We start from the raw sequence: 12,926 nt of genomic DNA on the forward strand, positions 1-12,926 counted from the left end.
CCCCTCCCCAGCTGAGCAGGGCCCAGGCAGAGGCTGTGCAGAGCAGAGCCAGGCTGGTACTCACAGTACTCGATGCCCAGGACGATGTCTCGGAAGTAGAGCCGCGCCTGCTCCTCGCTGAAGGGCTGCTCACTGGGCACCTCCATGACAGGCCTGTGGGGAACAGGGACAGCAACTCAGCACAGGGGCACCAACACCCCGTGCTGGAGGGGTTTGCTCCCCACCATGTCCCAGCACTGAGGGCCAGCCTCCCAAAGGCTCTGGTGCTGTGACACAGGAGGGAGGTGAGTCCGTTCTTGCTGGACGTGCTGATGCTTTGGTTACTGAGCTTGGCTTTGCACAGTCCCTGAGCCAGCATGAGCCACAGAGCCCTCCTCCTCATCATCATCATCAGGATTAACTGCAGATGTCTGCACAAAACAGGACAAACACTACTCACTGACAGCCCTAATGGGAGAAGAACAAAGCTGGGCCTGGCTTTGGCCTCGTGCTGAAGCTGCTCATGGCAGTGAGCAGCATTCCATGAGATCCAGGTAGCAGAGGGGACAGTGCTGCTGTGCACTGCATGTCCTGCCTGCTGGGGCTCAGTCCTGGCACAATATCATGGTGCAGCTGGTCTACACTGAGGCAGAGCCTAAACATGGCTCAAAGGTTAAATGGGAGTATTTCCAGTGCATTGTACTAAACTGCTTTCAAAACCTATTTGGCTGCTCAGGGTTCAGCCACCACCAAAGCTCAGCCATTCAGCCCTGAACAGCCAGGGTTACCTGGTCAGCTTCTCCTCTCCTCTCCTTTGAATGCTGCCACTGCTGAGGGATGCATTGTCTCCTCTAAAAGCCCCTCTTCTGCCTGTGCCTGCTGAAAGCTGAGGGCAAAGAGGCTGTAAGAGCCAGTCAGAATCTCCTGTTCCCTCGAGGATGAATGGCTGGAGCTAAGGACTCCCAGGGCACTGGGGGCCAATCCTGCCTGTGCTCAGCCCCTTGGCTCTGCATTTGGACACACCTCCACTGGCTGGAGCTGGATTTGAGGGAGTGCTCCTGGGACACCATCCTGGCAAGCCAAACCCTGGCAGAGAACAGCACATTGCCAAAACCAGGCTCTTCCCCTCAGCACCCAGCAGCAAATCCTTCCTGTAACATTTCCCTCTTCTCCCTTGCTGCCCATTTGACTGATGACCTTCATCTCCCATTTGCATTTTCCTGTCACTGCCTTCCCTCCCTCTTTTATGCACATTTTTCTGTTGCTGAAACCAGGGAGAAATAATGTGAGAGCAGGGCTGGCAGAGGCACTAATGGAGTCTAATTGCCTCCTGCCAGAGGCAGCCAGGCTGCACTTGGATGAGCCACAGGTTCCCCAGCCTCAGCTGTTTACAGGAGCTCCCCTCCTACAGGACAGGCATCAGCCTGATCACCAGGGAGACTGGGGAGCCTCTTGCCAGCACTGGAGCTGGCAGCTTGTTCATGTGGCCAGAGAGAAAAATAACCCCTCTGGGAATCTCCTCATCCTGGGCACAGAAATCATGCCCTCACTGGGACTGCAGAGCTGCAGGATCAGTGCAGGTGCAGCACAGAGCAGTGAGGAACCTCTTACCACCTTTTCCTTTCTTCTACTGTGCAAAAGAAATGTGCCAACAGAACTGCCTCTCGTGAGAGGTTAGTGCTGAGGGCAAAATAAGGCAGCAGGTGGCAAGTAAACCTTGATGCAAGCACACACCCCTTGTGTCAGAGCAAGCCACAGTGTGGCTGGAACCCAGCAGAGTGCTCCTATTCAAACCCTTTTTTCCAGGCACCTGATGAGGAATTGTCATAGAATTCGTTTTCCAGATCAGAGTCTGGCACCAGGACATGTCCTCCCAGCCCATTTCTATTCAGCACACCATTCCAGGCTGCAGCAGTGCAAAGGCAACTCCAGCTGGGTTCTGCCTCCTCTGCAGACAGGGTTTGCCCCACTGGACACATCAAACCTCCATTTCACATGGGAACCTGACCATGAACACCAACATTTTCAACAGAAGGGATCCCAGGAAGGCTACTTACCCTTTCCTCATGAGGTCAAACACTGCAAGAAAAGGAAATAAACCATGAATGAATGAGAAGAGCAGCCTGGGTTTATTTGTTATTCATCACCTACAAAAACACATGCATTCCCATACCTGCAAAATCAATTTATCTCCACTCATTTCTCTTCCCTCGCCCATGACAAGGACACCAGAGGATGCAAAATTAAAATATTCATCTCTTCAGCACAGACAAATATCCTCCCTCCTGCCACTCTGTCTGGGGAGACAGCAGGTGCTAATTTATCAACCACTGTGCTGCTGCTCTGGGTGTCAGCCCTCGTTGGTTTGAGCCCTGTTGTACCTCCAAGGGAGAGTGTTTGCTGTGATATTTCCACTAAATTGCTGATAGGGAAGGAGATGCTGTAAGAACATGCTGCTCCATTTCTGCTGTGTCAATCAGCAGCACAGCCACAGCTCTGTCTGAGCCAAGCACTCCCTGGCAGGAGCCACTGAAGAGGATTTGCTGGTGTGAGATGAGGTTTGCAGAGCACATGAGTTTGTGTGTCTGATTAGGAGGTTGGGGAAAAGTGTTTTTCTGATCCTTCCCTGCCCTGTTCTGCAAACAGGAGAAGGATCTGCTTTTATTTAGACTAGGAGAGCTCTTTCCCCATTAATTACATGGGGATTTCTTGCACTTCCCAAAAAATCTGAGCAGACCCCCCCACAAAGCACCAGGGTGTGGGATCCTCTGAGGGTACACTCACAACAGCCTGGATTGGCTCCTCTTGCCCTCCAGGCTGCAGAAGCTGCAGTTTGTGGAAGCATTTCATTATTAACCAGGTTGCTCAGTGCCTGTTGCCATCCCATCCCATCCCATCCCATCCCATCCCACTGACACAGCCAAGTGCTCTCAGCAGTGCCTGATCCCAGCAGTCACAGGCAAGGAGCAAACACCACTTCCTCTACATCTGCTTTGCAGTGGGGGCATTTTTGGAAGGAGAAAAGTGCAGTTTTCATCAGGAGGGGGCAAACCCACTTGCAGGAGATCCAGCCCTGAGCAGTGCTACTCCTCCTGCCAAGGGAACTGCAGGGGCAGGAGCTGGATGTGCCTGAACCGGATCCCAGGCAGAGGAAAGGGAACAGGACAACAGGGACATGGCCAGTGCTCATCACTCAGGGATCAGCACAACCTCAACAGCACCAGGAGAGACTCCAGGAGAGTCCCCACCTGTCCTGCTGCTGTTGCTGCCATTTCTGGGATGCTTCTCTTGCTCTACAGGCTTGGGGATTTTTTCCCTTCTGCAGCTTTCTACCTCATCTCTCCCCTTTCCTCCATCCCCAGGAGTTCTGGCCTTCAAACAACAGCCTCAACCACCCTCCCCACCACGAGTGCCATCACTTTGAGATGCTGCCAGATGCCACTGGGGCTTCAGCCCAAAGGGAAAATTGGCCTTTCAAAGGCAAATTGCTTCATTTACTAGGCAGAGTCCTGCTTCACTGCAGCTTCAAAAGTGTCCCATAATTATTTCATGAGGAGCAGTCTTTGAACTTGCTTCATCAGGAAACAGTTTGGGGAAGCAGAGATGTAAGAGGGTCAGTCATCCCCTCCTCCAGCCTATCTCAGGGAGCACCTCAGGGCCTCCCAGGCCTGTTCCCCAGTGTTTTACCCAAATGGGGGTTAGGCTGTGGCTGGCACTTTCAGGGTTTGGAGGAGAGGAAGACAAAATGGGTGGAATTCCCTCGCCCTCTGCACAACACCCAGTCAGGCATGGGGTGGGAGAGCTGCTCCCTTGGGAGGTGCTGAGGCTCAGCAGGGTGGTCAGAGCTCTGCAGGGGTCACAGGGAACACCCCCAGACAAGACTGGAGTGACTGCAGTCACCACCACTATCCACAGCCTACAGAAGTTTGAGGGCAGGAGGACAAGGAAACCATCCTGCACCCTTCCCTTCCCTCCTGGCTCGAGAGAGGGGAGGGCAGAGCAGCTGTCAGGTCTTTAGAGTGTCCCCATGGCAAAGAGATGTGCACAGCTGTACTGACACAAGGTTGCCTTACCCTACTGCACGGGGCCTTTCCATCCCAGCTGCATTTAGAGGCGTTTTAACTTTGCAGAAAAAAATAAGTCTGCTGAAGCTGGCACAAGTTTCCTCCCGTATTGACCCCGAGTCCTGGCAGGTGTCACTTGCATCACTAGGCCTAAGCCCAGATGGTTCTGTTAGCTTATGAGACTCACATACCCATGTACAAGTTGTCCTCTGCAGGATCATCAAGGACCTGAGAGAGATCACAGAGAAATAAGGGGAAAGAGGAAAAAAGTGAAAAACAGCAGGAAAAAAATGTTTTTAAGCAAGTAACATTCCCAGTACACTGTGCTGAGCTGCAGAACACTGAGAACAATTTAGGCTAATATTTAGAGAGTCCTGCAGAGAATGGGGTTTTGGAGGACAGATTTTCCTGTCTCCAGAAAAGTCTGGGCTTCTGCCTGTATTTGGATTAGCCTACCAACCAAGGCACTGCTTGTCCTAAGCTGACCTCAGTCAATATTGAAAATGGCACTGAAGCCTTGCACTTGTGCACCTTCCCAGGCTTGTCTGCACACAAGTTTCAGTGATCAAAGCTCACTGCTTTCTACCAGCACAATGAGCTGCCTTCTCCTGGGCACCAGCCCAGAGTGCAGGGTGAGTGTGCAGTTTGTCCTCCACAGTCAATAAGACTCTGCTTGGAACCACCAGCCTAAATTTCTGAACATCTGTTTTAAACCAATTCTGGCTGAAGCAGGAGCAGCTGAAGAAAAATCCTCTCGTTGCAACACAAACCAGACTTGTTCCAGCATAACTCAGGGTGGAGAAGCAGCTCACCTCTATCAGCTTAACGATATTGATGTGGTCCAGCTTCTTTAGGATGGCTATTTCCTGATAGACTCTGTCCAGGGGTGCCATGGGTTTGGGCTGCTCCCCAGAGGATGCTTTTGACCCTCTGGGAGGAGGCCGACCTGCAAGGGTGACAGCACAGTGAGGAATTCCTCGTTTGGCAGCAGCACCTGCACACAGGGTGAGAGCCACTGCCCCTCTGCATGCACCTCCAGCTGTTCTGGGAGATCTCATCCCCTTGTTCTCACCCCAAAGCTTTGCAGTCTCCCACCTGGAACTGTCCCATTCAGAGCTGCTCCCAGCTTCCCAGATGGGTCTGGGGCATCCCAGCCTGCACCCAGGTGTGTCCCAGGGATAAAGAGGTTGAGAGGAGGGGGAATACCCTGCCTAACTTCATAGGCTTCATAAATGGTGAACATGGAAGAGTCACCACTTCAAAGAGACTCACAAAAATCAGAGCCAGGAATCTCATTACTGAGTGTGCTGAATTCCCCTGTGGCTGTATCTGCCCCCTCACCACCCACTGCATTCTAACCAGCTCCCAGCTCCAGGGGCAGCTTTCACAGGAGGCCACGTGCTGCAGTCCTGGCAGACAATGTCTCTACAGAGAGATTTGGCTGAGGACAACAGGCAGACCTCTAAATGTGAGATACCCACGTGGAAATCCATACTGCTTCAAGAGCTTCTTTTTGGAGAGGACTTTCATGGCCTGGAGAAAGAAGAAAAAGCAGTGTTAGAACTGAACAAGAGCCAAAGAGCTGATTGCTGTGGCCTGGGAGTATCAGGGACTGGCTCAGGGCTGCTGCTCAGCCTGGAGGAGGGTCCTGGTTAGTGGTGGCCACAACAGACAGACACTGAACCAAGGCTTTCCTGAAAGAACTGCTAACCATTTGTTCCATTCATTTTTCCCCATGAAAAAATTTGGATTTATTTTCAAATGGACAAAGAAAAAGGAGCCAAATTTCTGCATTTGGGACAGAAGCTTGAAGGAAGAGGTGGGTTCCTCTGGATGATGTTACAGCCATCCTCCAGGTCAGAGCCACTTCAAGGCTGCTTCATCTTAAGTTTTGTCTTGTCAGGGGGTATAAGAAGGAAACTGAACCCAAGCAGCTGAGGCATGGCAAGGGTCAGGGTAATTCTTCCTGCCATCCAGCTGGCATTAGCATAGTGGCAAAAGGCAATCTGAATTTAATAAACAGTCTCTGTGCCTCCATCTGCTCAGTGCATTAATAACCTTTTGGAGGGCCACTCAAACCCCCCAAGTGGCCCAGCAGATGAATATTTAATAAGAAACCAGCTCATGGTACAATTTGTTAGGAAAACATTCAGTGCTTCCAGGAGCTGGGATGACTGGCTCCTTCCCTTACCCCAAGCAGTTACTCCTATTAATAAAGCATCCAATATGTAATTCACACTGGAGTGATCCCTACAGAATCTAGCTAACCAAGGAGTCCTGCAGGGCACAGTTCAATGCCCAGGAATTTTTCATTAGTACCACAGAGGCAGGATCTGTGCCCCACTATCTGTTTTTAACACATACACCAAGAACAAGTCACCAAACCCATTCCAGGGATTCCTTCCCAAGCTGTTGCTCCTGGCAATGAAGGCACCACATGCCCAAGCATCCCCACCTCCCATCAGTGCTCCCACTGCAGCCAGGTTCATGGCTTGCTGAAAGGATTGGTATTTTTGGTACTGATCCAGTGAAATCCTCTGTATTTGCACCCGTGTAATTGAGAAGAGACACTGCAGTGTTTCAATCCTGCCTGACAGCTCCAAACCAACTGTTAGCAATGATGGTGTTGAGAGACAGACTCAGAAGTGCTTATCTTTGACTTAGCACAGCTCTGTGTCCAACACAGGCAGCCAAATGACTCATGGTCTGCTGAAAGAGGATCCAAGATGTGCTCAACCACCTCCAAATACGGCCAGGACCAAGCCTGAAGGACTTCCCACGCTCCCACTTTTATCTCTCCATAATGAAAATTTATGAGAAAATCAAAGGAATTGGTACATCCATTTCTCTTTCAACCATTGCCAACCCAGGAGGAGAACTCTCCTCTTGTTCCAATCCCATCTTGAGTCCTTGCTGCCTTCTGGCAAGGAGCTTTAGAAAAAGGACAAAATCGAAGATGCAATTTGCTGCTGAAAGTTCCCAAGTTTGGGAGCCTGGGGGCCTCAGCCTGAGGAGCTGAGCCATCAGCACCAGCCATGCCCACACCAGGATAGCCCTTCCCAGGGGAAGCTGGAGGGAGCAGGAAGGTGCAGAGAGGAGCAATAGCTGAGACAAGACTTGCTCTTGGGGACAGAAATGGAGGAACAGGAGCTCACAAACACCCAAACTCCTTGAAGAACATTTTAGGGGCAAGGGGGGTAACTGCATCATAGGTGAGTGACTGCAAACCAGCACTACTGCTGGGAAAGAAGCACCAGGATTCCTCATACCAGCTTTGAAGCACCAATATCTGCTACATCTTCCTCAGAAGAGAGGACCTGTCCCACTGCACTGACAAACTCACACAGGGACAAAAAGCAAAGTTCATCATGTAACAGGCCAGAACCACTTAATTAGCACAAGAGCAGAGAGGAGGGCACGTGGCTGTGAAGCCTCACTTTAATTACAGTGAGCTGGCAGGGCCAGGCTTCCCCCTGAACTGTGGCTGTGTAATGGGAGCAGCTCAGGGATGCTCCAGCAAACCTCTCCTTCCAGGCTCACATTCATGACAGAGCCAAAGACATTTGTACTCACAGGCAGAGCTAATTACCCAGATAATGCCTTTCTGATAAAGAACCAGCTCAGAGCCAAGCTGAGGGATTTTCCCTTTGCACAGGCAAGTTTTGTTTTCAGTCTTCTCAGGAAAAGAGGGAGCCTGGAGATTTCCTCCACACATCCTCCTCCCAACTATTCACATGTGGACACAGGTCTTGACATTTCCCTTTGAGAAACAGCAGGAACTGTGTGCTTTTCTCTGCTGTATGTTTATTAGCTGAGTTTACTGCTCTCTTCCTATCAGCCTTACAGCTGGAAACCACGGGGAAGCTGCCTAAGGGAAAGGAGATCCCAGGCTCTGGGAGGGGAGGGATGGCTGTGACACTGCAGCTTTCACAACAGTGAGACCACAAGCTGTGGGTAATGAACGTGGCAAAATGCCCATTGGTTTTGGGAGGGAAGGGTGACAAATGATTGAGCCAAGTGAACTTACCACCTGTCCTTGGTGATGCTCTCACAGTGCTTACAATGTCATTTTATTTTCTGTGGGAGAGACTTGTACTGCAAGGGCAGAAGTCTGTGCACAGTCCCTACAGCTCCCAGAGTCCCTACTAACCACCTAAATCCTCTGCCAGTGCATGAGGACACACTGTGGGAATGCTGAACAGACCAGAGAGGGTTTCCAGCCCTTCTTCACCTGCCCTGCCTAACAACATCCCTCAGACCAAGCAGCTGAGAGGGAAGCTCTGCTGGGAAAGAGGAGTGTTATGAACTGAAAGAAAATCCTAAACCAGACAGGCTAAGCTGCCATGGCCTTAAAATCCTGCTGAGTTTGTCACCTTTGTCCCATCAGCAGAATTCCATCACCAGGCTGTGCCACCCCAGCAGGGACGCTGTCCTGGAGCTCTCCTGCCTCCAGCTGCCTCCCCAGGACCCTGCTGCTACCCTGGGTTAACCAGCCCCTCAGCAGCCCTCAGCTGAGCAGCACGAGGTGTCAGAGCAAGCCAGAGATCACTCCCTGCTCTGGAGTGCAGCTGGCAGGGCTTCAGCAGCTGTTGTGTGAGCAAGAGGATGAGAAACAGGAGCTGTGCCTTCCCTTCCCGCCTGGATGGTGACCAAAGTGGATTCTCCAGGGGCTGGAAAGTTCAAGGCTTGCTGCTGGCCACCTTCTCAGCAGCAGCACTTTGTTCAGCCACTCCTTTCATGAACTTGGAAGGAATTTCTCCTTCCATCACTGAGACTTGGTAGGAAACAGCCCTCCATGCAAAGACTGTCAGGTACAAACAGAGGCAGAGAGCACAATCACACAAATCTTGTTTCTTAGGAAACAAGATTAAAAAAGAAGGATGAAAAAAAGAAAAATCCACTGACAACCTAAATGCTATTGTCTTATTCCAGCAGTGGCATAACAAATGCCCATCATAACCACTTTTCTTTGCAAGCTGATTTAGAGATTGAAAATAGGGGGAAGATATGACCTGAGGCATCAAAGAATCAAATTCCATCAGCACAATGATTCCAATCTAGATCTCTGCTTGGACACATTTGCCTTTGCTTTTTATTTGCTGCTTTTCCACAGAACTTGGCCTTTGATTTTTCCCCTAGTCATCGTCAAAGCATCTCCTTCAAACTGAGACACTGAAACCTTTCCAGTGTAAAGGATTCCTTGGCAGGGCCCCACAGAAGCTGCTGTAACAGCTCCATGTGCCCCAGGAGCTGCAGGGTCCTCTGCTCTGGCAGCCAGCTCTGCTTTCCAGCGGGGTGTCCTCCTTGGAGGGAGCACTGGGTCACATACCTGGTGCAGAAATTCCATTTTCCATGGTCTAACACATTCCCTGCCTCCCCTGATGTGAGCCAGGACATTTTACAGCTCTCCCAGCACTGCAAGTGCTCACAGCAACCAAGGGCAAAGCTCTTAGGAGCACTCCCTCATCTTTAATGGAAAGTAAAAAAGCCACAGAGTAAACACAACCCATCTACATTTTTTCCCAAATGTGGTGATTGAATTTTTTCTTGAGAGTTTTTCCTAATTCTAGGCCAGATCCAAAGCTCATTAAAGCAGCAGCAATCTTTCCTTTTGCTTTGACAGGAGCTGTATTCAGTCCTTGCTCCCTATAAACTCTGCCTTTTTGAAGGGAGCTAGCAAAGGGTCCCACACCTCAGCAGGAACCATGAGCCACACTCTGAATTATACCCACAAATAATATTTTTTTTTATTTCTTTACAGTTTTGGTCCTTGTTATTGCAGCACACTAGCTTAAGGACAATAAAGAAGGCAGCAACACCCTGGTCTCATCCTGAACCACTGCAAATGAACATCAGTTATAGAAACAGAATATCCTACAACGGTTTGGGTTGGAAGGGACCTTAAAGTTCCAACTCCTGGCCATGGGCAGGGACACCTTCACTAGACTGGAGTGCTCCAAGCCCCATCCAACCTGGCCTTGCCCACTAAAGGCCAACCAAGGGCTCCTCCAAGTACAGTAATTTCACTATTCTAAGACGCACCTGATTATAAGATGAACATCTGGGTGTTTGCAACTGTCTTGGGTTACAATACAGGTGTGATAAAAGGTATCTGTTCTATCACCATCTGTTGAGGGTGGGGGCAGTGATCCTTATCTCTGTGGGAGATATTCTGCTAATGGGCATCCATTGAAACCAGGCAGGGCATTGTTCTTTATCTTTCCACAATCCATCCTTCCTCCAGCCAGTCATTTTCTGCTCATGGCCATTGAGTCCCACTGTGGGACTGATAAAATTACTGCATCCCATTGGGAGTTGCTCCAGCCAGGGGGAAGAGCCCAACATTTCTTACCAAGATAAAAACAGAGGTTTTGGGACACTAAGGGAGCCCCTTTCTCCACTGGACTCCAGAGGAAAACCGGATTTCTCCACATCACCACTGGAGCTCCGGAGGGAAACTGCACCTTGTACAGGAGCACTGCTCCAACTGAGCCACATCTGTCACTGCAGGAGGATGCAGCCACCATGGAATGGGACTGCTGCCAACACCCTGCCTGACGGGTGTCAGGCTGTACTCTGACTGTGTCAGGGTTTGGGGTTTGTTTCTTTGTAGTACTGTACTTCTATTTTAATTTCCCTAGTAAAGAACTGTTATTCCTAATTCCCATATCTTTGCCTGAAAGCCCCTTGATTTCAAAATTATAATAATTTGGAGGGAGGGGGTTTACATTCTCCATTTCAAAGAGAAGCTCCTGCCTTTCTCAGCAGACACCTGTCCTCCAAACTAAAACAGCAACTTTTTGTTCTTTGTCCATATACAAGCCACACCCGATTATAAGCTGCACTTTGGGTTCGGACCAAAATTTTAGTCAAAATGGTGCGGCTTATAATGGTGAAATTATTTACTTCTTACTGCTTTCCACCACTGAGACAAAAAAAGTCCAGAGCTAAATCTGGGGGAAAACAAACACACAGAAAATGCCCTGCCCAGCTATTAGAATCACAATTGCTTCCATTAGCTGGTAAGAGCCGTTGGGGGGTCGGGGTGCACTGCAGAGGGATGGGAAGGATAAGCAGGGCAGGGTGAAGCTGTCTGAGCCCAGAAGGGTCAGGCACACCAGGCAGGTGGAGAGCTAAGCAGCCATTAGCCAGTTATGCAATTGGCACTGCTTCTCTGAAGCTTTGAGAAGTCTGCCAGCTCCTGAGCTGGCTTAATGTCCTGGAAAAGGAGAGGTGTCTCCACCACAGAAAACACAACACAGGGAGCTGGGAGGAGGTGGGTGCCAGGCATGGGACTGCAGCTGGGCAAGGGCACAGCTCCCCTGCCCCAGCCAAGGGGGGAACAAGGCTGTGGGACACAGGGTTGGGGATCACTGCCTTTCACAGCCCCCATCCTGCCCTGACTCCCACCCACAGCCCTGGCACACCCAGAGCACTGCCCTGGGCACAGCTCTCCACACACCCAGCATCACCCACAGCCCAGCTGGGACCCAGCCCAGCCCCAGGGGGAGGATGGGGTGAAGCAAAGAGCAGATCCCTGCAGGGCTGGCACTGAGGGGCTCTGTGCCCTGCCTGCCTCCAGGTGAGGCTCCAACAGCCCCCAGGCACGCTGCCCCTCCCAGGCTGCAGCACCTTTAAAGGGTTTGCTTAGATTAGAAACCAAGATTAAGAGGGATTAACCAACACACACCAGGATAACCCACACGCAGGCTTTCACTTTTGGTTTTGATTTGACCAGCTAAATCTGTATCTGTGGGGTTAATCTCATCCAAAACAGGGACAGGAATGCAGCAGGCAGTGCTATCCCAAACCCAGCCCTCCCTGCCGAGCTGTAGCAGATGCCCTGCCCACCACTGGGCAGCTCAATGGGATTTCCTGAACAAAAAGGCAGTGCCAAAATGTAAGGATTACAATTTTCAAAGGAAAAGTATTTTCAGCTGGAAATAAACATGATTGATGGATGTGATGTGTTCCCACTCTGCTGGCATGCCTGTGCAGGTGGGACAGATGGATCAGGGAAGCCAGGGCTGGCACCATCACCTGCAGAACAAACCATCCTGCTGCAGGGCATGGCAGGGAGGATTTGGAGGGCAGCAGAGAAAAGGGGCCATTGGAAAAAGCTCTGGTGCAGCTGTGAATGAGCTTGGAAATGATGGGAGATGGAAAGAATTGTGGCTCCTTTCCCTGGCCAGCTCCAGGGCACCTGGTCCAGATTTTTGTCTCATCTCTTCCATCCTTCATTTCAAGGCATTCCTGCTGCAGTTTTGTGCCTGCTGGAAGCACAGAAAGGCTAAGGAATACCCACAGGCATACAAGTTCCCACCTGACCCTTCCAACCTGGTGTGTCACTTGTAATAAAGAGTCAGGGAGGAAAAACTGTCTGGGGAGCAGTGAGGAATGAGCATGCTCTGTATTCCAGAGCACATTTTTATTCCCTTTTGTCCCAAGGCCAGCAGGGACAAGTAGCAGCACTGAGACTGCCTGGGTGCTCTGCTGGGCCATTTTCATCCCCATGCAGGAGCAACAGCAGGACACTCTCACCAAGTGCAGTGTGGAGCAGCAGCTCTGGCAGGGCTGGGCTGGGCAGCAGATCCCTCAGCAGATTCCTGCCCTGGGATCCATCAGAAACTGCTGGAAGCTCCTTCCAGAAGCCTCCAGGCACAGCCATACACAGCAAGGAAGTTTTCCTTCCTTCCAGCTCCTGCTCTCAGCCTGAACAGAACAAGCCAGAGGGCAAGCCCAGGGACATGAGCACATCTGCAGACAGATTCTGCAGGAGTTTCAGCTGGGATGGTTGGGACTCAGCTGCCTCTCAAAGGGGAGGCACAGGGCAAGAGCCTTCAGCATAAGCAGCCTTTTGGAAAATAAAACTCTCCAACCCTG

General features: G+C 50.8%; 1 protein-coding gene across 4 annotated transcripts in view; it reads right to left on the minus strand.

Moving 5' to 3' along the window:
• The window catches only part of CAMKK1 (calcium/calmodulin dependent protein kinase kinase 1), a 94,074-nt gene that overhangs the window by 30,937 nt on the left and 50,211 nt on the right, over positions 1-12,926 (minus strand). For all 4 annotated transcript variants that reach the window (XM_033078058.2, XM_033078059.2, XM_033078060.2 and 1 more), the window contains exons 5-9: positions 5,525-5,576; positions 4,856-4,989; positions 4,235-4,271; positions 2,037-2,058; positions 65-153 (exon numbers count right to left, since the gene is read on the minus strand). In XM_033078058.2, the coding sequence (XP_032933949.1) occupies positions 65-153; positions 2,037-2,058; positions 4,235-4,271; positions 4,856-4,989; positions 5,525-5,576 (334 nt within the window). The remainder of the gene's footprint in view (positions 1-64; positions 154-2,036; positions 2,059-4,234; positions 4,272-4,855; positions 4,990-5,524; positions 5,577-12,926) is intronic.

This window comes from Catharus ustulatus, chromosome 22 (assembly GCF_009819885.2).
Source record: "Catharus ustulatus isolate bCatUst1 chromosome 22, bCatUst1.pri.v2, whole genome shotgun sequence".
NCBI classification, from domain to species: domain Eukaryota; kingdom Metazoa; phylum Chordata; class Aves; order Passeriformes; family Turdidae; genus Catharus; species Catharus ustulatus.